At 35.3% G+C, this 26,800-nt stretch overlaps 1 protein-coding gene and 1 pseudogene across 1 annotated transcript; one reads left to right on the top strand and one right to left on the bottom strand.

Moving 5' to 3' along the window:
• Positions 1 to 13,805, top strand: part of LOC122598900 — a 47,301-nt pseudogene extending 33,496 nt beyond the window's left edge.
• A 2,011-nt stretch (positions 13,806 to 15,816) lies between these two features.
• LOC122599754 (probable protein phosphatase 2C 27) lies at positions 15,817 to 19,101 on the bottom strand. Its single transcript, XM_043772315.1, has 4 exons — positions 18,831 to 19,101; positions 17,190 to 17,381; positions 16,882 to 17,093; positions 15,817 to 16,584 (listed from the first exon to the last, which is right to left on the bottom strand). Exons 1-4 carry the CDS (start codon positions 18,948 to 18,950, stop codon positions 16,023 to 16,025), a joined length of 1,086 nt encoding a protein of 361 aa, XP_043628250.1. The 5' UTR covers positions 18,951 to 19,101; the 3' UTR covers positions 15,817 to 16,022.
• Between the last annotated feature and the right edge of the window lie 7,699 nt (positions 19,102 to 26,800).

Below are 26,800 nucleotides of genomic sequence, written 5' to 3'. Positions count from 1 at the left end.
AATTCCACACTTGCTACAAGTACCATATATAATGTTTTGATTAGTTGCACAAGAAAATGGATTTCAGTTACCTCCACCGCGATTTTGGGAAATCTGATAATTGCCACGACCTCTACGATTGTTCCGATTGTTGCCTCGGTTATTGTTGGCCTGATTTGTATAAAAAGTTTGAGGTAATTGGGCAGATGATGGTTGAAGCTGAAAACCAAGACGGGCTACCAGTTGTTGAAGGGCTTCCATAGTATCATTAGGAAGCGAAGGTGAATTTCCACTATGGCTAGAAGACTGTGGCAATGTAGCCATTGATAAAGTTTGAGCAGGTTTTAAATCAGCCACGAGTTTCTTGACCATGTAGTCAAGATCCAAAAGAAGCCCGTTCGGCTTAGAGAATGCCAAGGGGGTTGGTCGGCCAAGTATGGTTGATTTGAAGTTGTTGTAATTATCGAGAAGACCTATAATAACCTGCATCACAAGATCTTTGTTTTTCGCTCGTTCGCCAATATTTGCAAGAGCATCAGCATACTCTTGTGCTCGAGTAAGATAAGTAGACATTGATTCACCGTCTTTCATCTAAAGTCGAAGGAGTTAGGACTTAAGGGTATATTCCCTAGACGAGGTTTGTGGGGCATATGCGCGAGCAAGGGATAACCACAGTTCACGTGAAGTACCTTCTTGTACATGTTGGAACGATGCTTCAGAGATAGTAGACATAATGAGCATACATACATGGGCATCATCAGACAACCAAATCGGATGATTCGGGTTTGGTTGTGAGGTGGATGTAGCTTCTTTGCCTTTTTCTTGTATTGTTGGAGAAGGACATGGAATTGTACCATCTATGTACCCATATAAACCATGTGTGGTGAAAAAAGCTTCAAGCAGGATTTCCAATATCCATAATTAGTTGGAGATATTTTGAAGGCAAATTTGTAGGAGTTGTGAATTGCTTTGTCTTGTGTGAAAATAAGAGCAAGCATCGCCATTAGAATATTAAGTGAATATTTCTGTTTTTGAAAAAATTAGGTTTCCGGCGTGGTCAACGGCGGCGGCGGCGGTCAATGGCGGCGGAAGTAAAATCAAATTGGTAGGTTTTGTTCGGAATTCGATAAGGAGTAAGATACTAAGATGGTGGTGGCAGTTAGGTTTAACTCGCCGGAGAAGGAGTAATTGCCGGAATTCAAAAAATTCCGGCGAGTATTGGAGCGGCGTGTGGCGGCACGTGTGAGGTCTAATGAAGACGAAATTTTAGGGGTTTCTTCAGATATTGATTCCGAATCTAATGGTTGTGCTAGTGTTCTCTAATTCGAAGATATGAATGGGTAATTGTAGGTTATTGTATTTAATTGTGATTAATAGGGATTACAAGAGGCTATATTTATAGAGTAGCCTAAATTCATACAAGAAAACTAATAGTATAGAAATTTGATAAATGGAAACTAATACTATGTCTAATATATAATATTTCATTGATTGATTTATTCGACTTTTTAGTGAAATTTTAGAAGTAGCATAAGAAGTGGGGATGAATGGTTTATAATTGAAGCATGGGGAAAGGGATAATGTGGTTAGAATGATTTGAGAAAGAAAATGGCTGCCTTGTCTTTTTTTCTTTTTTTTTATTATGCCACGTATTAAGCATTATCTATGACCAACTTTATCTCTTTTTATGAAAAAAAAAAAGGAAATAATATGGTTATATAGATAGCATTATCTAGCAATTTATTTATTTTTATATTATATATGTAGATACTAATTTAGTTATTTTTTAAAAATATTTTGGTGGTTACAATTTATAAAAAAAATATTTATTTTATAAAACAGACAGTATTATATGTTGAGCTTGTAGACTTTCAAACCAAATTTTTAGTTGTAGACATGAAATTAGGTGAAATCAAATTGCAAACAATTTCTATCTTAAAAACAAACAGCACCGTAGTAAAAAAAAAGAAAAAGCCACACAGTTTGTGGGCCTTCATTAATTTATGAGGGGGGAGGGAGCCGAGGGTTCAACCCTCCCATCTCCCTTCAAATACCCAATCAAATTACTCCACCTCATTTTAACCCTCCAACCTTTTTTTCAACCTTTTTTTAGTGGCAACCGAAACTCTCAACCTTTTCTTCACATTTTAATAATTTATCCTTAACATTATAAACTTTACATAATTAACCCTTTTTAAATTTATATGTTTTATTAATAATAAAACACATTACATAATACTTAAAACACATTACATATTAAAAGTAAAACATTACATAACTAAAAAAAAAGTTTATATTATGCAAAAAAAATTGTTGGGAAAAAAAAAAGAAAAAACTTATTTCACTTTGCTAAAAAAAATAAAAATTATTTCACTTTGCCAATTAACAAAAAAGTGCACAGCAGCTAAAGAAAAAAAAAAGAAGAAAGAAAGAGCAGTTTGACAGACTTGTCACTTTACACCCCTGGCACATCTAACTTTACACTGCAGGTCCCCCAACGGTACACCCCAATTTACATCTCCAGTTCCTGTCGCCTTCATCTCCCAGCGAGCTATAAGCTCGCGCCCCCCATCTCCCTCTGAGCTCGCGAGGCTGGCGGCCGAAACTCCCTCATCTCCCTCAATGTCCCTCCTCATCTCCCCTTCCACTCTCTCCCCCCAGACAAGCTATGTTATTTTCTGTAAATTTTTTAATTTTTTTATTTATCTTTTAAAACAGTCAAAGGATTATTAAACTAATTAACTGTTGCAACTAACGAGGCTTCAATTCATTAGGAACAAAAACCCATTAATTTGTAGTGGGTGGTCCCTCGTAGCAAGTTGTTACCTACTGTATTAAAAAAGGTCTTATGCCAAGTGTACCATTTCTTATTCTTAGTTTTACTTTTCTTTATGACTTCCGGTTCTGGATCTGGAAGCTTATTAAAATATAAATTATCAATTAAACATATGACAAAGTAAACCAACCAATCAGGTAATTTAATTATAATAAAATGATTGTTATTTGCTGTGTGGTAAACCACGCTGCACTAATAATTTAGTTGACGAGCCTACCTCTCTAATTGTTCATGAGACCGAAGACTTTTCGTAGCCTTTAATCTTCCATCCAAGCAGAAACTAGACACTTCAATGGCTTCTACTTCTTCCAATACATGTCCAGTTTCTAATAATAGAGTTTGCAGATATGACGTGTTTCTAAGTTTTCAAGGCGAAACTCGTTTTACTTTTACGGATCAACTGTATAAGGCGTTACAAGATGCAGGACTTGTCCCTTTCATGGATAATGAAGAGATTGACAGAGGTGAAGACCTGCAGCCAGGAATCGAGAGAGGTATTAGAGAATCAAGAGCATCAATAGTTGTACTATCTACACACTATGCAACTTCTAGATGGTGTCTTGATGAGCTTTGTTTGATCCTGGATCAAGCAACTAAGCGAAGGCATTTTGTTTTACCGATTTTTTATCATGTTGACCCTGCACATGTTAGGAATCAAGAGGAGAGTTTTGGAATAAATGTGATACCCAATGATACAAAGTGGACAGAAGATAACGTTGAAAGGTGGAAGGCAGCCCTTAAGAAGGTTGGCAATATGGCTGGCGAAGTTCCTAGTGGGTATGTGTCTATGTTTCCTGTTATATATTACATGGAAAATTTTGAGCCTCTGTTTAGTCATTGGCCTGGTTTACCGAAAGGCTTGCTGCTTATTGTGTTATGATAAAAGTATTAAGTTTTTTTTCCCATATGATTTAAAATTGGTGAAAAAGCCCTCGACCCCGTATGACTTCGGATACCAACGGATCATTCTGTAAGACCAGGTCGAAACAATATTCACCTATCCTTAGGTATAATCCTACGAAGTTAGGCTAAACTCATAAACAAAGTGCAATGTCTCTAGAGTTGATCAATTGATAACCTTTATTGCAAATTAATCCACCATCATGGCCCTGCAATGAAATTAGGGTGTGCTAGATTACTCGAAGGATTGAAGTGTCTAGCTTAGCTTATTTGTGTTATGCCAAAGCTTTTTTCTTCCTGAATATGCTAATACACATCAGCCACAATTTTGGGGATTATAAATAAAGAAAAAGCTATTTATCTATACTACCTATAAAATATCTTATACTTGATTTTTTATATATAGGAATTTATGTATGGTTTGTTACTATTTTTAGAAATTAATCTTATTTTTGAATTGATCTGTTTCATAATAGTTTATATTATGGGTAATTCTTATAGATGATTTCTAGATTCCGTAAGGGTATGTTCTTGAGTTTTGTTTTAAAAGGAAAGGAAAAGATTGTAAAGGATTTTAAAAATATTTGGGTTCTTGAGTTTTATTTAAGGGAAGAAGAGAAAAGAAGGGAAAAGATTTGGAAGGAGAATTCTATAGAATTTGTTAAAGATATTTTCCTCCCACTTTTGGGATGATTTGGAAGGAAGGAAACTCCACCCCTTCTCTTCCATTCATCCCTCTTCTCTTCTTTCCCCTTCCTTTACATATAAACTCAAGAACACAGGCTAAGGGCACAAGGAGTCATGTAGCCCAAAAATCCAACCCTCCCAAATCCCACCAATCACCTCTTTCCAACTCATTTTTCATTTTTAACCCTCCCAACTTATTTCTTTAGGCATTCATCACTTTCTCAACCCTCCCAAATTTTTTTATTTTCTTTTTCATTTAATTTAATCAAACATTTTATAATATAAATTTAAAACATTTTATTAAAATAAACTAAAACTACACAAACATTTTATTAAACATTACAGAACCATAAACTTAATTTAAAAACAACATAAACATAATTTAAAAAATACATAAACTAAATAAAGACACCTAAATCAATGCCTCAATCGGTGGTGACTGCGCATGTGGGTCGTCAAGGTATGCTAAATCCAAACCCGATACGTGCGTTGTCAGATCATACCTGATGTGATGATTGACTTCTTCGTCATGTAACTCCCTCAGCACGTTCCGGTCATAAACAATAGGGGCGGGTGGATCCATAATACGAACCGGTGATATTGCCCTCCCGTCGTCTTTTATTATCATGTTGTGCAATATACATGTAGCGACGATCTTCCCAATCTTCTCCTTTGTCGTGAACCGGGGGGGACGCTCCAAAATCTTCCATTTCCCTTTGAGAAAACCAAAAGCCCGTTCAACATCCTTTCTTGCCGCCTCTTGGAGTCTTTTGAACTTCTTTTCATCCTCTTCGATTGGATGGGGATATGCCTTAACAAACGTAGACCACCTAGGATATATTCCATCAGTAAGGTAATATCCACGCTTGTAATTTCGTTCATTTACGGTAAATGAATTGTCTGGTGCGGTTCCATTACGATAGGAATTAAACAATGGCGATTGATTCAAAACGTTAACATCATTGTTTGATCCAGCGGGACCAAAAACCGAATGCCAAATCCACAAGTCGTAAGAAGCAACACACTCAATCATAATAGTCGGCACCTTATGATCACCCCTTGTGTATTGCCCTTTTAAGTATTTAGGACACTTAGCCCATTCGATGTGTGTACGATCAAGACTACCAAGCATTCCTTGAATGTGGTGTCTTTCTTCATGCGCTTGTGTGATGAGAGCAACATCGTGAGATGTCGGCTTGCGTAAAAACTCCGGCTTGTATAAACCAATGACCGCATTACAAAAATAATCGAGGCTCTCACGTGATGTTCTTTCCGCAATGCATAAATACTCATCATACGCGTCGCATAAATACTCATCATACGCGTCTGGTGGTTCACCCGTGGACAATTGTTTGATCGCCGATGTGCATTTTTGTAGAGCCGTGAAGCTTCATCTTCCCCGAGCATCATATCGTGTTTGAAAGTACTCGAACCTAGCTCCAACATCATTAACAATCTTAAAAAACAACCTTTTGCTCATGCGGAAACGATGACGGAAAAATGGCTCGTCGAATTTGGAGTCTTCAACAAAGTAGTCGCGCATTAGCCTATCGTGCGCGTCTACCCGATCTCGGTCGATGTACCTACGGGTGTTAGTAGAGCTTCTGGTGTCTTCGTACGCGTCTAAAACCGTTTGGAAAAATTGAAAAGTGCTCCCGTTTGATGAGTCGGAAAGAGAAGGGGGAACGCAATACGAAGACGAGTTGGAAGATGAATCCATTTTGTGATAAAATTGAGATGTTTGGGGTGAAAGTTGTGTAAAAAGTGTGTGTAAAATGTATATTTAGTTGTTTGTAGTTGTGGGTTTGAAAATAATGGGTTTAAATAGGGAAAAAGTTTTTTTTTTATATCCGTTGCATCTAAATCGAATGGGGCCCACTTTTTTGACTGTTGAACGGTCATATCTCTCATCCCCACACTTCAACCCTCGGCTGGCTTCTAAACCGCCCAAACCCAGCCCGCTTGGAGCCCGCGTGACCGGCAGTGGTGTTCCCCGGAGGGTTGGGCTAACCCGCTTGAAGCCTTTGTCCACTCCGTGCGCCCTAAGGTAACCAAAGTTTGTTTCTATTTTATGCAATAATCCCAAGTATGATATGTTCAACAGGTTATCTACGTATCCCTAGTTTCGATAATAATTGAAAGATATTTTCTATTACGAGTTATTTTGATCGATGGTTTCTAGATTTAATAATGACACCAAAGTTTGTTGCTATTTTTTGCAAGATTAGATTCAAGATATATAGCAAATCCCCCGTGGATTGACGGTCATCAGGTTAACCAATCCAATCAGCATCGGAGTAGGCATTAATATTATTGAAGGCGACATCAGCATAAGCATGTAACTGAGTAGCGGAGTTGCTAGAGATGAGTAAACCAGTAATCAGATGTCCCTTGTAAATAACGAAGAATACGCTTAACAGCTAACCAATGATTTTCGGTTGGTGAATGAATGTATTGACACACTCTGTTAATAGCAAAGGCAATATCAGGCCTCGAAAGGGTAGCATATTGGAGACCCCCAACAATACTCCGGGATTTTACCGGGTCCAGAAAAGCAACGATATCACCATTAGACAAAACCGCAGAGGTAGAAAAATGAGATGGAACGGGATTGGCTTTAGACAAACCCGTGTGTGCCAAGAGGTCTGTAATGTATTTGTGTTGAGAGAGAAACAAATCTGAACCCATACGTGTGATTTCCACACCCACAAAATAGGATATAGAGCCCATGTCTTGAATGGCAAAGGCACGACTAAGCTTATGAACAACCCGAAAGGGTTGATACCTGTCAAAATAATATCATCAACGTACACTGACTGATATAACACTGTACTATGATCACAATAGATGAAAAAGGGAGGGATCAGTTTTGGATCCATTGAAACCAATACTATGAAGAACCTGAGACAGCCGAGAAAACCAAGCTTTTGGTGCTTGCTTTAGGTCATACAATAATTTGTGCAATAAACACACATGGTCAGGTTTGGATATGTCAATGAAACCCGGTGGCTGTTATAGATATACTCTTCTCTTAGGTCACTATGTAAGAACGTATTTTGGACATCTAATTGTCTTAAGGACCAACGATTTGCTATAGCAATATGTAGAACAACCTGTATAGTGATAGCCTTGACAACAGGGCTAAAAGTATCAGGGTATTGAGTGTAGTCAATACCCTGTTGCTAATGAAAACCCTTAGTAACTAGTCTTGCTTTACAGCGATTGATAATACCCCTTTGATCACGTTTAACTTTGTATACCCATTTACAAGCAACTACATTTTTTCCGGAACACATGGAACTAATGACCATATGTCGTTTTTCATAAGAGAAGAATATTCATATTGGCTTTGTGCCAGAGAGGGTTTTTGTTAAGAAGAGCAAAGGTAGCGGGTATAGAGTCGGATTGAGATGGGGAGGTATGACACGCACACGGATCAAATTTTTGTGTCTGAGGAGGATTTTGGTGAAGATTTAAAGGAACTGTGCCTATAGTGAGCTGGGGTGGCGTTGATGAACGTCGTCAGCTGACCCAAAAATCGGGTGACCTAACTAGAAAATACATCCAAAATTAATAATAACCCTTTATTTTTTGAAACATTGATAGGAACCTCTTTCACTAAATATCAAAACAGATTTCTCAATTTTTACCCATTTAACTGAAAATATATCATTCAACTAGTAAGATTAGAGTTCTAATTATGATGTAGCTTGTAGTTCTTTGATACACTTTAATAAAATTACATGTTTAGCCGAATGTATGTTGTTATGCTTTGATTGTTGCATACTTTTTAACAAAACGACTATTAGTTTGTACTCTCCCCTTTCTCCTCTCTTTTTCCTCTCTAAAGTTGTTAAAACATTCTTGTCATGTGATGAGCTATATTCATATGTTATGTATAGACTTAAGGGAGCGCACTCTTGGATTTTCAGAGCTATGTGCTTGCTGTGTTTTGATGCAGGCCTGAAACGAAGTTTTCGGAAAAAGTTGTTCGCATCATTGAGAAAAAGCTTGATCTCAAAAAAGTTTATCATAAAGCCAATCTAGTAGGGATGGATACTTGGCGTAAGGAGATCGATAATTGGTTAGAAAAATCCAGTGCCCAAATACTAGCAGTTTGGGGCATGGGAGGAAGTGGTAAGACGACTTTGGCCAGGCACATTGTCTACTCTAATTGGGAAAATTTTGGAAGCATAAGCATCTTGGAAGATATTGGTAGTAAATCAACAAAACAATTGCATGAGCTACAACAAAAGCTTCTTAGTGATATCTTACAGGGCAAGAAGAGAAAAATTCCTAGTGTTTGGCAAGGTACCTGTAAAATTGAAAATGCCCTACAAACAGAAAAGGCACTCATTGTTCTTGATAACATTGTTGAACCGAGCCACTTGTTTCTCTTACTTGGAGCTGGAATTGAAACACAATGCAAGATTATAATAACAACAAGGGAAAGTAATGCACATAAATGGTTTGATCAGTCTACTTATTGGAGGTGTCAAGAGCTCGAAATGAAATCGCTTGATATTAATGATTCATTAGAACTGTTAAGTCTTCATGCTTTTGGATCCAAAGCTCCACCTGAAGGTTATGACCATCTTATAGAGAAGGCACTTTGGTATTGTGAAGGAAATCCACTTGCTCTTGAAGTATTGGGTTCCTCCCTATCTCAGAATAACAAGCAATTTTGGGAAAGTAGATTGAAATCGTGTGAAAAAGAGCTTCATTCTGGAATTCATAGGGTACTCATAGGGAGCTATGAGTCATTGCCACTTGACTCTGACAGAGATTTGTTTTTGCATATTGCCTGTTTCTTTGTTGGCAAACACATAGATTATGTAGTGAAGATATTAGAGCCTGATTACTCGGCTTTGTCTGGAATAGAATCTCTTTTTAAAAGCTGCCTTCTCTCTGTTTCACCAAACAAAACACTGATGATGCACCGACTGATTCAAGAAATGGCAAGAACTATTATTTATAAAGAGTCACCCAAAAACCCTGCAAAACGTAGCAGAGTTTGGAGAGATAAGGAGTCCTACGATATATTGCAGGAAGGAAAGGTATGAAAAATATTAATTGCATCTTATTTTACCTTCCACGCCTTCTTAGTTTTATACGTTTGTCATCTTTCTATTTAGGGTTCAAAAAAAATCGAAGGTCTGGCTCTTGACATAAAGCTGCTAAATCAACAAGAGTCATATGAGTATGAGGTAATAGAGCTGTCAAAAGCTACCTAGTTTATGATTTTTGAAGCTTTTCCTTGTCTTAGTGACGGACATCTGTATGTAATTTTTACAATTTTCAATGTTATTGAAGTCATCGGACCTAACTACAGAGTCATTTAAGAAGATGGACAAATTAAAATTGCTCCAGTTAAACTCTGTGGATCTCACTGGACCCTACGAGAATTTTTCAAAACAGTTAAGATGGCTCTGCTGGACTGGATTCAGTTTACGAGCCATACCCTCCAGCTTGTGCATGAAAAACTTGGTGGCTGTAGATATGAGCTATAGCTGCTTGGAAGAATTTGAACCGCCTGCGGTAGAGAACTCAGCATCCTCTTTCTACAGTTTGTTCCTTAGTTTTTCATGGTCTTGATGTTTACTAGCCATTCCCTCTCATTTTTCATATAACTTTGGAAACAGGATTTTCATTCACTCAAGATTTTAAATCTTAGAAGCTCAAAGAAGCTACGTGAAATCCGAAATATCCATCGACTTCGTTGTCTTGAGATTTTGATTCTCTGGGATTGTAGAAGTCTGACTCACGTAGCCCTTGGAGATCTTACTTGTCTTGACATATTGAATATAACAGGATGTAAAAAACTTTGTATGAGGGAGGAAATAAGTCCAATAGTAACTCAAGAAGGATCATCTTTTCATACCATAAAAAGTAGTCAGCAGACTTCCTTTCTTTTGCCGCATTCATTACAGAAGTTATACCTAATGAACTGCAATATTAGTGACACTGATTATTTTCCTCTTACTTTCAAAGACCAACAGCTTTTGATATACTTGAATCTAGTCAATAGTCCGTTTGACTTCCTGCCTAGTTACAATTATCTTAAATGTCTTCGGGTCCTTGATGTCAGTGGTTGCAATGATCTTAAAGAGCTGCGATGTCTTCCGAGTACACTTGCAGAATTGTACATTTATTATTGTAATTCGTTGAATGTAGTAACTTTTGAGTCACATCGATTCGCATTGCAAGAATTTGGCTATGAAGGCTGTGTCAATTTGTGTGAAGTTGAAGGCCTTTTCAAATTGATCCCACTAACCAAGCTTGAAGAATCTGATTTGAAACACATGACTTGGCTCAGAGAATATCAAGATCTTAACGTGTGCTTGGTTGGAGATGCCGAGCTTACCAAAGGCAGGAGTTCGTGTGTCCAGGTTGGCCTTTTTAAAAAATAATTTTATATATACAATATAACCCCACCCAGGGAACACATGACTTACTGGAATCCTCCGCTTCTGTGTCACAGATGCTGTACGAATTTAATATAATGAGCACATCTCTGCCAAACATAAAGAATTCAAACATGATGACTGATACTGATTACATGTATACATCACAATCGACATTATTGTCTTTTAAAGTGCCTGCATGCCCCGAGCTCAAGAGCCTCGACGGATTACTCATAACTTTTCAATATACAGCGCACGGTGAAGATTGGGTATGGTTTGCAAAAATTAGTACGCCCAGTGGTTTAAACTTGATGTACAACCCCAGAGTCTTCGGCAAACCTGATGAGGTTGGTATGTGGTCAAGCTATTGGCCAATGGGGAAAGCATTACAAATTGAAGAGACAGTTACTGTGTCTATCGTTGTGATCAAGGGTCTTCTGGATATACATTGGTGCGGTGCCACTCTTGTGTACACTGATGAAGCAGCAAATGAAGCCTTGCAAGAGAACAAAGAATGTGTTGCAGTTCTCGGAGAAGATTTTCCTGAATTTAAACTTAGTACAGGGGCTTACTATCTTTGCCGCCGTGATTTTTTTGAGTTAATGGAGGCTGGAAAACTCACTCCTGATTGGTTCAGGATTTTGGTTGATTGTAAAATCGACTATACAGGTAGGTACTTCCTGTTAATCAAAGCTAATGTTGGGTAATTGCATTAAAGTTAAGCTTTATAAAGAGAAAATTTATAATGGTAACAGAGGTAGGAGGATGGAGAATGACTGGTAAACAAGAGCACCCGTATCAATCATATACAGAAGTCAAGACCATTAGATGCGTCATGTATGGTCCGGAAATGGTAAGTAATAAATATAGGGATTAATTGCCTGAATAGAAAGGAAATGAGCTACAGTAATAAATGTATAGAAAAAATAAATAAAAATCTAAGATCTCTAATTCCCTTTGCAGTTTTAATATGTTAGCTCACGGATAATGCTTTATAGAGTTTTTTTCCCTTTTCTATTACATGAGCTAACTGAACAATTATAATTAGGTTTAGTGTCATGATTTCTTTTTGTGGTGATTTTAGGGTGTATTATAATAGAGTTTGATAAATTATCTCTCACTTGTATTGTAAAAACAACACAGGAGGAAAGTTACAAGATTTCAGAGTTATCAAAATCATCTATTGTTGATAAAAGTATGGAGTTCACATCTAAACTTAATAAAGCACTACCAATGGTAATCATATATATATGGGTTTAGTAGGTTATAAATGAAAACAGTTTAACCTTTCTTTGTGCAAGATTTTAGCTCCATCTACTCATCCCAGAAACTTTACAATCCACAGGATATGGTCATCAATGAAACCATGGTGTCTACTTCAAGCTCACTCATTGACAAAATTGAACCTTTAGAATCTGACTTGACAAGATTATCTCTACAGGTTATCCAATTTTATACTTATTAGATACAAGTCATACAACAAAGTAGTTTAAATGTTTAATCCATTCTCTCATATGACTAGAATACCAGGGAGTTATGCTCATCCAAATACGAAGTAATTGCCTAGAAAACCAGAAAGTTTTGCTCTTCCACATATTTACTAGAGTCCATATAAGAATGGAGGTTAAAACTTGTTGATAAGATTTATTTCTTCTCTTCTTAACCTCTTTTTCTGATGCAGTTCCCCGTTGGTGATAATAAAGTTAATGATGATGATATTAATGAAATTGACCCCTCTTCGTCTACTGTATCGGATGCCTGGGATGTGGGTTCGGTGGATGTGATGGTTCCTCAAATTATCCCCTCGTCTAAGCCACTTCAAAACCAGAACCTTAGCCCTGATTCTCATGGATTATTTAGGGCTAGGGAGTTGAATTTTTTGGGTCAGAGAATTGGGATTTTGTCTAATACCGAATCCGAATCAGAGAAGATATCGAGTATTGACGAGAAAATGACTACAGGTAGCATGCTTTTGGGTAAATCTCATTTTGGAAATGAAGAGAATAACAATAACAGTGATAATAAGAAGAAAAGATCTTCTACTTCGTGTGGGAGTAACGAAGATGGGATGCTCTCTTTTGTCTCGGGCGTGCTTCCGTCTTCGAGTACTGTGAAACCAGGTGGTGGTGGTGGTGGTGGAGGATTGACTGGAGCTGATTCGGATCACTCAGATCTTGATGCGTCTGTGATTCAAGAAGTGAAGAATAGTAGAATGGTGGAATTGGAGAAAAAGACTAGAAAGCGAGGGCGAGAGCCTGCTAATGGAAGTAAACAACCATTGAATCATGTGGAAGCAGAGAGACAAAGGAGAGAAAAGATAAACCAACAGTTTTATGCTCTTCGAGCTGTTCTTCCAAACGTCTCGAAGATGGACAAGTCGTCTCTCCTTGGCGACGCGATCTCGTACATCAATGAGTTGAAGTTGGAAGTTGAGACCTCAGAAAGTGATATAGAAGAGCTAAGAAACCAACTTGATGTGTTAAAGAAAGAGTTATTAAGTGAAAATTCGAAGCAATCATCGTCCGCTGCCATTTCACTGCCGGAAGATATGGCGGATGTGGAAGTTGATGTGAAGGTCATTGGTTGGGATGCTATAATTAGGATACAAAGTAACAAGAAAAACCACCCTGCTGCAAGACTAATGGTGGCATTGAAGGACCTCGATTTGGAAGTGAAACACTCGAGTGTGTCAGTGGTAAACGAGTTGATGACCCAACAAGCTACTGTGAAAATGGGCAGACAATTGTACACTCAAGATCAGCTCCGATTATCTTTAACTAACAAATTTTCGGACCCGTTATGAGGTTAAGTTTTAATGTAACATAGTAGTGTATAGTTGAGGTAATTTTATATACGTTAAGTTATAAGTGTTTCTACTTAGCGATATCTCTCTATCTATCTATACTATACTGTACTATACTATACTAGGGATTATGACATTGGGGTGTAACCAACTATGATTCAATGGTTATGTAATGTAGTGATCTTTCAAATTGGTATATGATGTAAGTACCTTCCATCGTGGGTTGGACGTAAAAAAAAAAAGAATAGGGATTAAGGCACTGGAGTGTAACCAACTATGAGTGAATGGTTATATAATGTAATGACCTACAAAAGTGTTAAATTGATGTAGGAAATTCTCTGTTTTGTTCACTTGATGTATGCTATGGGGTTACTCCGACAACTTTATACTCTGGTCATATTCTCCGGTTTATTTCCGACACTATCTTAAGTAAGAACATTTTTTTTCCGGAGAGCAAATGTGAAAATCTCGAACACAATTCAACACTAGAAATAGATAGATGTATATATACATATACGAAAACTATGCCATATATCTATATCTATCTACTTGTCATCCAATCAAAATCCCCTTCAAAGCTCTTGTTTCTTTTTTCATTCCAAGATCAAGTAATGATAATAACAATCATTTTCCATCTTTCACTTTTTGATGGTGACAAGCCCTAATCCCCAAATCGGATTGTGTTATGATCTCATCCACCATCAAGATCCAGCAACGTTGGTTTACAATGGGGTAAAATGGGGGATTTTGACAGAGGATGACGACGGTGGTTGTCTAGGATTTTGTGACAGTCAGCGGTGGCATGTGTCCGGATGTGAAGACGGTGGAGAGATGGTTGCACCTTTTGAATGAAAGAAAAAATTAGACTGAGACCACCCACCACAACCTCGTCGGAGTCTAAGACCATTCACCATCCATCTTGTCGGAGTTCACCACCCACAACCGTAACCATGATCGTCGTCATATATGTGTGTTTTTTTTCTTTTTGTTAAAGATCTGAATTTTTCTTGTTAAAGGTATGGGTTGTTGATAATGGTGTGTGGCCCAGAAAAATATGAGTCACCGGAAAAATGAGTTAACGGGAATTAAGGTCACTACATTACATAACTATCGAGTCATAGTTAGTTACACTACGTTTCCATAATCCCAGATAAAATTAACATCGTTACCGGCTACCGATACAACAAGTCAACCGATACATGAAAAGAACAAAAATGAGAGGTTCTTACATCAGGTAGCTAGTTTAAAAGATCATTACATTACATAACAATTGAGTCATAGTTGGTAACACTCCGGTGCCATAATCCCTATTTACTATAACTAAAAGAGAAGCTTGTGGATACACTTGACATCACTTTTTAGGCGTAATTCTCCCTCCTAATTAATCTAGTTCTCCCTTGTTTTCGTTTGTTAGCCAAAAAGGCATGTACTGAAATTAACATAAACCATAAGGTATCTAGCAACGGGAAAAAAAAAAGCACAAGGTGGAAAGAGATATTATCGACAACCACAAGGGCACGTAATGAATTTAACTCTTAACAAAATTATACACATACATATCAAATTTATATATTAGACTAATAGGAGTGGGAAGAAAGGGAGGGAGGGGCGACTTGTGCCATGTGTCATGTGGTTTAAGAAGAGTTGCCCATTAAAAAAAGTGAAAATGGGTGGATTTTGGAGAGTAGGACGACTTGTGCCATGTGTCATGTGGGGTAGGGGAGTGTTGTATGTAAAAAAGGTAAAAATGGGTGAATTTAGGAGAAGTCGGCGGAGGGGGGGGGGGGGGGGAGGGTGTTCAGGGCGACTTTGGCTGACTTTGAAGCACAAAGGAGTGAGCTGTGGAGGTCAGACAAAACACAAGTCGGGCAAAGGGGGTGGTGTGGGGGGCGACTTATGGTGACTTGGGGCGAGAGTCGGCCAAAGTTGGCACCACTCCTTTTAGTCTTATAGACGTTTAAAAGAATCAAAATGCTACAAATTTATTCTTGGTTCAACGAAGATATATTCATGCCATTTTAGTGTACTGTAAACTCTTTACTGAACCAAATGTGACCGTCAACCTGACCATGAAGGTCGCAGAACAGAGCGGTCTAGGCCTCCATTGATGCATCAATCACCATATCGTGCGTCAAACTCTCGTTAAATTGCCTTTTTTTCATCATGTCATGCATTAAGCTCTCATTAAATTGCCTTCTTTCATCATGTATCCTTAAATAATCCAAGATAAAATTTCAAATGATGAATCACCATTTTATGAATGTACATATTGTATCCCCTGGCTCTAAAAATACAAGTAGTATCCTCCCTTACCTTATTTCCTTCTCTCACATGAATGTATTTACAACTAGTATTACCTAATTTTCATCATCGTCTCCAAATTGGTTAAAAAAGGGTAAAAAACGATTCTTTTTTACCCGTCGAGATGGAACTTAAGATTCAACAACCCTTCAGCAGAGATGCTCCTCCTTACTCTACCTCTCTGTACCACCACATGTGGTGGTGGTTCCGCCTGAAAGCAGACAATAACCACCGTCAGGTTATCAAGTGCTCCTCTCTTCATTGCTTCATCCACCATCTCCTGGCAGCAACGCTTCACATCATTATGTTCTTGTAACCGCCGCCTAACAAAATCCACTGCGTTTTGGTTTCTGAACACATCCCAGATGCCATCACTACCAATGATCAAGAACTCGTCTTCCTTTGTTAGTGTGACAAGTTTTAGCTCTGGTTCGGCGCTCAATGGGCCAATGTGCTCGCCCATTTCTTTGAGCCCATTGATGTGCCAGTTACCTATGGCTCGGGTCACAGCTAATTGACCATTCAAATAACCATCCTCAACGAACCCACCTAAGGATTCGATACGAAGTCGCTCCTTGTCATAACACGGTCTGTGGTCCTTTGACATCTCAAAAGCTAGCCCACGTCTAGATAAAATTGCCCGACAATCTCCGGCATTTGCCACAAGCAGTGATCTGTTAAAAATATAAAACCATGGGAATTTAAAACACAATTTCTTACGATCATAAAAGCTGAAACATATTATAGTCTAGAAATAATGGGTCGGTTATCCATATATTTGGCTGGATGTGTAATTAAATTATGAAGATATCCAACATCCCATATTTGGCAACTTATCATAATCTAATATTTCTTGCCCACTGTCATCCGTGGAGAAGCTGTAAATAATATGTGGCAAGATGGGCTAGTTGAGCAGCTTTGGTAACGAACTAACGGCTTATAATTGGAAAAGTAAAGAAACAAAAGCTGACCTCCCAAAGATCATAGCAGTAAGTGCTGTCGTGCCGGAAGAAAGCGAGGATTCAATAGCACATGACCTGGCAAATGCAGCATCCGTTTCCATAAAAGACCTCGTGACTACTTTTTCAAGTTCCAATGGGAAGTTAGCATCGTCGACGATAATTCTTGGAAGATTATCACGCACAAAATTCGACGCACCCTCTCCTCCATGCCCATCAAATACCTATTGTTACCACCCAATTGACACCATTTTTAGCTTTCAACATCTTTAGAAAAAACAGGGTTATCAATATTAATATATAAAAGGGAAGGAACTTACCCCATAAAATGAGACAGCATCTTCACCCGGAAGCTTGTTATTGAAATTTCTAGCAAGATCTGGGATGCATATGTGAGTGTCCTCCATATAGGGTCGATGACCAATATCAGACCACTCCCCAGAACGAAGCATGGGGATATAATTATTCTGTTTCTCTTCTGCAACTACTGTATCCTCACAAATGCTCTCCATCTGATGAAAATGTAATACTGTTAACAAAGCTAATCATCTGATAGTCTAATTTTCAGTTTGGTTTAAGAAATATGTAGGCATCTACTTAGTTTATATAGTTGATTCATTCGGAAAGAGTATGAACCTACAATACATGGGAAGGTCTATGATTAATATTAAAAAATAACCTAAAATGGCTTATATGAACTTCAACCGTTTGCCTAAGGTGTTCAATCTTCACTGGGATTTTTATTACTTCATGAGAAATCTAAGTGCTACATTCAATAAAAGAAGATTGTTTTCCCCAATTTTTGGAAGAAAATCGGATAGTAGATATATAACTGAAAAATTAGTAACTGTCGATCCAACTATTCTAACCATATTCTCATCAACATAGTTGTACACCACTATTCACTCCATACCAAGCTTCATTTTAAACAATAATATTATCACAATTGGCATCTGTGACCAAAGTGCACACTTTCGAAGCAAAAAGACCTACAATACTTTATTAGCCATAAGCATAACTAGATAGCAAAACCATTGATATAAGTATATTGCTACAGGATATAAGATAACAATCCTATGATTAGTCATGAACCAAGGCATGTTTAACAAGGTGATTAATGAGCGTAAATGAATTTAAATTTCTACAACTAGGATAGCGATTCAATAAAAGAAAAGAGTGCAAAAGATGAAAATTTATTAAATAAGCATAATGACAACTAAATCAAAGTCATAAACAGAACCATATACAAACACATAAGTAGAAGTAATGAAGAAAACTCACTTCAATCCAGTTCACAATCCATATTGAACTAAACATATACATGGAAATTTCATGAGATCATGGAAAAAAGATGTAAAGTTATCAACTTTTTTTCCAAATTAGTCCACTTCTATCCAAAATAACCATTGGACACTTCACAATCTTTTTACAAGAAAGAAAACTTTGCTAAAAATGTCTTGCAAGTTGCAAATTTGCAATCATATCAACTTCAACCAAACACATACTCTTTTGTTAATAACAATTCACAATCAAACTTCAATTACTACTAAGGAAATACATCAACAAACAAGCTAATTTCAAGATCAGCACAAACTATCACAACTTTTAAACATAGAAAATAAACAAACATTTCAAGATATTAACTTTATGAAAAATAACAACAAACCCATATAAGAAAATGAAACAACTTGCTCAAACTCAATAGTAATTCTCACTTTTATACAGTAAATTCAAGAAAATTACAATCTTTATTCACTTACCTACAACACAAGAAAAACAGCTTAAATTCCAAAACAAAAAAAAAAAATTAATCCAAAATAAAAAATACCCATTTCAAATTATCAAACTTTATGCAAAACCCATCAAGGAATTGATACAAATTGCCTAAACTCAATGATAATTCTTATATATACATACATATATATATATATAAAAACAAAAAGAGCTTGAAAATTACTTACAGGGAAAGAATTGGAAAGATTGATCTGATCAGAAGGAAATTCAGTTGTGTTATGATGATCTGTTGAGAGGCCCAAATTGTCTTTTTCTTCACTAACCTTTTCTAAATCTTGTACACACATATTGTTGGGTATCAGTTTATTTTGTAAGCAGGATTTTATGTGTTTTTCTCTCACACACACAAAACACTAAAACACACACACAGAAAAAGAGAAAGAGAATCAGAAAATAGAAATTTAATTGGATTAAATGAAAAGATCAATTAATAGAATAGAAGTACTGAACTTTTTAATGAGAATTGGGGTTTAGAAAAAGTATATCAGAAAAAAGGCCAATTTATTGGACTAAAAATGATGAAAGATTCCAAAGAATATATTTTTGTTATACTTTTGTTTTTGTGAGTGTTGTGTGGTGGTTCTGTTTCTAGCAATTTCAATTTTTATATACTCTTTGTATTTGTAGGTTTTATTTTCTTTTACGGAGTATTATTTTTTTGTGACGTATGGTTTGTTTGTACGTGTGTGTGTTAGAAAGAAATGGAAAATGTTCTGGATTATTCCTAAGAAATAATCTTGTAAAGTTGAGGAAAAGAATGGATAGGAAAGCTACACACTTCTACTTTTGATATATTTTAATTGAGATATGATATATCCTTAGCATATGAGACATAAAAATATTAAAGGTTTTTAGCACCAAGATATTTATTTATAATGGTCATATAATTTACGTGTAACTTCTTGTAAAAAAAAAAACTAGACTTTTTATAATTTTTGGTGATGATTTTTTGACTCAAAATATAACCTAACTTGCTATCTAAACTTTTTGAAGTTATCCTAATATCTATCTGGATTAAGAAGAAATATTTAACACTCATACAAATCATTTCTAATCCTCTTAAATTCCAGACTCCTTGTTTTCCCCTTTAAACCAACCTGGAGTTTATCAAAATCGCTGACCTTATCTTCTTCTTCCTTCTAATTTAACTTTACAGATAAAAATCTAATTTTAATCTTGATATATGTCCCAAGTTTGAAAATAAATAAATAAATAAAATTCTCCTTTCTATTATTTGCGCCTGAATTTCACTGGCTATTTTCTTAGTATTTGTAAGCAAACGACTAGGCATTTAACAAAAACAAGTAAAAAACATATCAATAGCTAGCTACTTATATTACTCGTACATTACTTTACTTTTAATCATTAGAACAATATCTTAAATTTCCGAGGTATTACATTTGAATATATAGATTCATTTATATCGGTTTGCTTTCCTTCTTCAAATGATTACTTAATTTTAAAAGTATTATATGACAATCTCCGTTAAACTGAAAACAAATCAAGGTTAGGTACTTAGATGTCATAAACTTAAAAATACCCTATGAAAAAAATATATAAAAAACATAAATAATTTGTATATATAAAAAAGATACATCAATCTTAAAGGAACAAAACATTTTTGCTAGGAGATGTGGCATTTTCTTGATCCCTAATAATAATCTCACGTTTTCTATGTGACTTAAAAGTCAATTAAAACTTTGAGAAAATGTTAGAAATGGTCCCTGTGGTTGTTGGTATTTGCATTTTGCCCCCTTGTGCTTTTTTTCGTTACAAACAGTCCCTTGATTTTTATTCTCGTTGCTAGCAGTCACTGACACTAAATTCTGTTAATTTTAGCTGTTAAATCCCTCACGTGCATATCACGTGAGGGCATTTTGGACCATTTCGTAATCACAGTGACTATTTGTGATATGCACGTGAGGGATTTAATGGCTAAAATTAACAGAAGTTAGTGTCAGGGACTGCTAGCAATGAGAATGAAAAACCAAGTGACTGTTTGCAACGAAAAAAAGTACAGGGGACAAAATGCAAATACCAACAACCACAGGGACTATTTATGACATTTTCTCTAAAAATTTTAAGTGAGTTTTACTAATGTATCTGTTTATATTTTTTAACACTAATATTTATTCTTAATTTATATCAAATATTCTAAACAATTCATTTGCTATTTTGCTTAGCATTGAACATAAGAATTCAACTTCATAAAATGTATACTTCTATCAAGTATGTTAACTCTATACTAACTTAATTTATGCCCTTGATTATAAGTAATGATGTATTTAATAGACTAATCTTTGTACTATATAAAAATATAGATTTATTTATAGTTCATAAAAATGATGACTATTTATGATTTCATAAAAATGATAATTAATTATGATTCATATAAAAATGTTAAATATTTAGAAAGTACAAACTCTAGAAAATATACCATAAGTTGTGATAAAACCCTAACTTTATAACCCAAGAGTATTATCATTATAACTCAGTTGTTAAACACCAACTTTACTTATTGAAATTCTCGAGTTTGAGACATGGGAAAGACATTTTAAAGAATTTCACAATTGAACTCTTCCAGTGACGTGAGTTTGAGTCTTGCAGAGGGGGCAGAGTTTTATCCCAATTAAATGTCATGTATTTGAGCGGCTTAGTTGGGGGTTTCTCCTCCTATTAGGTATTGGAAGTGAGGGGTCTCTCTATCGCGGATCCGGTTAAGACAACGTATGTTGGACCATTCGTTGTGAGTAATCTACACTTTTTAAAAAAAATAAAAATAAAACAAATGTTAAAATACCCAAAATATCCATCTTGCTATGCCACATAAACCCTTTCGATAGATTAACACTCAATACACTTGTTATAGCCCTCTACAAAATGGTTCTATAACGCCGTTCAAAAAACAAAAAAAAATGGTAATTTTGTCTAATCAGCATAATGGGACCCTTTGGTCCTCAAAAAGATAAACTTAACATTCGCACCTGACTCACATTAGTTAAATTTACTTACTCGAGTGAATTTGACCGAAAGAGTTATCAATAGATGGTTAAATTAACATAACTCTATCTTTAGATGGGTTATGTGGGTGTTAATTCGGTACATAGGATCAAGGAGTTCTCATCGATCAATCTACTTTTTTTTACTTCCCAACTTTGTGTTCGATTTGTTCTACTATTGAGGAGACATCTAAACATTTATTTGTGTACTGCTCGATTGCAACTAAACATTGGGCAACAATTCCAGATGGCTCGACGTGGGCTCGCGTTGTTAAATGAATCCAAGTGATATGGGTTGGTTGGGTTGTCGGCTTATGTATTTACCAAAATAAGAAGAAGGTTGTCGTAAAGCATGTTATGTAAGAAATCTAATATGTCATGAGTAAAATGGATGAGAAACTGATTTTTTTTTCTATGTGATTTTACTTGTTGGAACTCTAAGCTTCCTAAATGAATCCAAGCTTCCTAAATGAATCCAAGAAGAAGGTTGGCTTGTTGGTTATCTGTATCTATATATAATTAAAAGTTCTATCATGATAGTGAAAAAATTAACGCATTTTTTACGCTTTATCAATATGTACTTAATAGGGTTTAATAGGATACTTAATAAGGTTAATGACTTAATAGGATTATTAGGGTATTGAATGCTTATCTATCTATTTAATATATATAGTTTAGTGTAGATGTATGTTGGTATTGATAATCTATATATAATTAAAAGTTCTATCATGATAGTGGAAAAATTAGCGTATTCTTGACGCTTTATCGATATGTACTTAATAGGGTTTATTATATGATACTTAATAAGGTTAATGACTTAATAGGATTATTAGGGTATTGAATGCTTATCTATCTATTTATTATAATATATATAGTTTAGTGTAGATGTATGTTGGTATTGATAATTTGGTACCCCAAATTAAATATCTAAGTAAATATAAATTAGAAGTATTAATATGGGCTAAGTATATATATATAGATAGATAGATTAAGTCGTAAAAAAAATGACACGAATGTATTAAGAGAATGATATAATACTAATTGAATGGTTTGTTATAACGCGTATGCTAATTAAAACGATATCACTAACATCCTTATTTTTGATAATTAAATTATTAGTGTCATAGAACATGAAATTTAAAAACTAACGTGAATATGTATAGCGTTGGTTAAGAAAGATATTAGACAACATGTAAGGAATTTAGAATCATCGACTTTAAAAACAAATGAAGTAATGTTAAATAAATATGGAATGAATTGAATCAAAAGTTACTAAGGGATATGTATGTATGAATCAATAACTGTTAAAATAATAATAATTATTATTAGTGAAAAGAAAGAATTCAAATCGATTGGGTGTAGGTTACGTCTACATGTATTCCAAATTTATAAAGCCAAATAAATATACTTTGTAACTATAATCATAAGTTCTATACAAATATTAAATCTTCTTTTAGTTTTTCTCATCTTGCACGGCTTGCGGCAGTAGACAAATTGAGCACAAAAGCAATTTGTGTTAATTAAGTGAAACTAAATATTTGATCAAAATTGGAGAAACTTGGTCATATAAATCAAAGAGACGATCAAATTAGATAAAATCAAATCCTCTATTACTCAGCTACAATCTATTTTATAGAGTCAGATTTTGTTCCCTTTTATTCATCCATCAAACCCAACCTTAAGATATATATAAATACACATTGATCATAAGTTTTCAGCACATCTTCACCATTCGAAACAGAAACTACACCATCGTACGTCCCACTCTTCCGTTGACCGCAAATCCTTGATATATTGATCAGAAATTTAGAAACAAGAGTCTATGTTTAGATCATAGGTTAGAAAGTTCGTAGCTAGATCTGCTTCGGGCTAAGCTATCACCCTTGAGTTGTTTCTTGTTCGTTTCGAGATCTATTCGAGTTCGTTTACGAGGACCATCTTTCATCCGTAGAGGTATATCGAGATCAACTCATTTAAATATCTACCTTGTGTTTATATAATAGATATAAAAAGTATACTAATAATGTACGTACGTTTTGTGGTAATCGATCTATAATATTGATACAAACTCGCGAAACAGAAAACAAAAACTTTTCGATGATGGCATAAAACAAAAGTTCTTCTTTCGATTTAAGTATAATAAGACACAAGACGTTATATAGAAATGGATCGAGAAAAATTTGATCAATAGCTAAACGATTAATCATATTACTGTTAGTTTTCGATGTTGCAATATAATGACAACCTTTGTAACGAGTTTTCCGCATACGTACATGCAAGTAGAAAGCCAGTCAGCCATATGACAAACTTTATCATTTTAATATATGTTTTAAACAAGTTATGGTTATTAACCATATTAAAGAAAATACTATAAATCTAAATAACTAATTCTTATAGAAATTCTTAAAGTATATTGATTTTAGTTAAATTATTTTAATGTAAATTTTGTTTGCTAATCTTGGTGGAGTACACCGACTTTTGAAAATTTAGACCTTTACTAAGGTACGAATATTCTAAAGGTAATTAGGAGCTTTTCGGTCCAATATTTTCTTTCAAAGACTTTTATTTGTTATATATGTATATATTATTGTACGGATATTGTAGTTGGTTTTAGGATCCTTCCGGTAAAATCTTTTCTCTCAAAACTTAATATGATTAAATGTGTATTTATTTTTATAAAAGATGCTTGTTATTTGAAAAATTAGTTGTTTGTTATCCTTTGTATAAATATTGTGATATCCCTGACTTTTGATGTACTAACGAGGTTGCCTTCAGAAATATTTATTTGGGAATCATAATATTTTATTCTTTATATTTGTGTCAAAACCATCTCTTCAAACCCAATTTGAGTATGGTCCCGAAAAGATGCGTTTGGTATATTACATTTGGTGCGATGATTTGTACACTAATATGTCCCTTCAATATTCGTTGGCCGAAATAATAATACAGTCGCTTATTATAAATCATATTAATTGGCCCCAAAAGATTAATACAGTCGCATTTTGTGATTTATGATATGTCCCTCGAATATTCATTGGCCACGGAAATTAATACAGTCGCATACTATGAATCATATTGATTGGCCCGAAAATTTATAAGTGACTCTATTGAAATTTTATAAGAATTGGGTGGATGAAGATGTGGTTTTAAGTTAATATTTTAGAATGTCTCGAAATATATGTAATTATTATTTATTTGTCCGAAAACTAAGTTTGTCATTTGATATATTTAAGTATATATATATATAAGTCAATTAAAATGGTTTCTTAAGATATACATATAAAAGTAACATATCCATGGAGGTCCCATGGGCGTGTTATTGTGACACCGATGACGTGGCACCGGCCGTAGCGGTGTATTTGATTTGATCTACGACGTCTCCTTTTGATTACCTGGTAGTGGTATGCGCACTTTGATATTTTGATAGGAGGCGTATGGATCGGTCCTATGCATTTTGTAAGTTTGACGGTTTGCGTTTTCGTAGTGTCATATGAAGCGTTCGACCCTTTGACAAGTAATTTTGTTTGACTCTTATGTGCATTATTTTATGGAACTTGGTTTTATAGTCTAATTTGATTTGTTAATGTATATGGTATTTGTGAACTATGCGTATGTAAACTTTGATTTGAAATAAGTTTGTTAAGGTAATAAGTTCGTTCTTTTAATATACGTCTCCGCATTTGAAATTATATTTTAGCTTTTGTCATACCGTTTACTGGGCTTTTTGCTGAGCCGTATTCTTTTTTCTTTCTTATACGGCAGGTTATCAGAAGGGCTTTGAGATCGAGAGAGTGTGTAGAGTTGTATTTCAAGCTTTAGAAGTATTTATTTTAGTTTATCAGGTTGACTTTGGTTTGATTTTGAATAAGATTAACGCCTTTTTTCCTTTTAGTTCTTTTGATATCATTTTGTATTGTTTAGAAAATTTCAAACTATCATAAGAAAAAACCGCTAAATAAAAGAAACATACAAAATAACCCGTAAAGCCCGACCATGCAACACACGGACCTTCACTCTAGTTCACTAGAATAGAAGAAGGTTCTCGTAAAACAAGTTATGTACGTAAGAAATCTAATATGTAAAATGAGTAAAATGGATAAGAAACTGATTTTTTAATACTCCGTATCTTATATGGATTTTACTTGTTGGAACTCTCAGCTTCCTATTGGAAATGCAAAGTTATCCACTTCAACGTAACCTTGTTAGATTTGCCGTTAAGGTAGGAAGGAGTACTCAATTCTTACCCAAACTTACTCAAATCATTTTCCAATCAAAACTCTCCAACTCACAACTACCCAATTCTACTCAATTTTTACCCAAATCACTGGTAATACATACCCAATCCTACCCAATTTTATTTTCTTTTTCATTTTTTTTATTACATATAATAAAACTATATAAATATAAATACTAAAACATTAACAAATAAAACACACAACAAACATTACATTCCATTTTTTTTTAAAAAAAAACATACAAACCACAAATGTCTAAAAATTAAATAGTTCAACACAATACTTCAAATTAAAATTAAAAATTACATGGCCACCCGTTTTTTTTTTCCGAGAGCGCGTTTTTCCTCTAAAACGCATTCCAACAAGACGGGATCGACAATGTCGTCATGCGGCTCCATAAACACCTTCCATTCACGTTGGCGGTTCTTGAACATTTCCCCCTCGAGTTGTGTAGCCATCAAACGCTTCGCCAAATCTTCCTTCTCCTCCTTAATCTCCATATACCGCGTCCTCCTTTGTGCGTAGTTCGTGAGTTCATTGGCCACACTTGTCGCCGAGCTTGAGGACGATGCAACTTGCTTCTTTTTCATCTTTCTTGGCGGCAGGGGCGGGCAGGGGTCTTCATTCATGTCGGGTAGTACATTGTCGTTGCTTGCCTCTTCAAAATCCGATGACTTTCTCTTTGAAGATCCACTAGACGTCGGGATTCCCATTCCTACAATACTAGAGAAACATTCTTGTTGCTTCCACTTGTCATGAACTTTCACCACATTCCACGTCGGTATATGAGTAAAATGCTTCTCCATTTTGGTATAGTAATCGGACAAAGCGGTCGTCGTAATATCCAAGTCATTGCATCCACTTCCCTTTACACGAAACTACATATATAAACACAAAACGGAA

The sequence above is a fragment of the Erigeron canadensis genome, chromosome 5, assembly GCF_010389155.1.
Source record: "Erigeron canadensis isolate Cc75 chromosome 5, C_canadensis_v1, whole genome shotgun sequence".
NCBI lineage: Eukaryota > Viridiplantae > Streptophyta > Magnoliopsida > Asterales > Asteraceae > Erigeron > Erigeron canadensis.
Note: the sequence above shows the minus strand (reverse complement) of the source record. Positions and strands in the feature narration are given on the sequence as shown.

Bases quoted from the DNA above. Each gene is read 5' to 3' on its own strand.
- LOC122599754 (XM_043772315.1), bottom strand. From the start codon at position 18,950: ATGTGTGTACAAGATTTAGAAAAGGTTAGTGAAGAAAAAGACAATTTG. The intron at 17,094-17,189 runs GTAAGTTCCTTC...TGGTAACAATAG, and splicing joins ATGCTGTCTCATTTTATGGG to GTATTTGATGGGCATGGAGG. The intron at 16,585-16,881 runs GTCAGCTTTTGT...TATTTTTAACAG, and splicing joins ACTGCTATGATCTTTGGGAG to ATCACTGCTTGTGGCAAATG.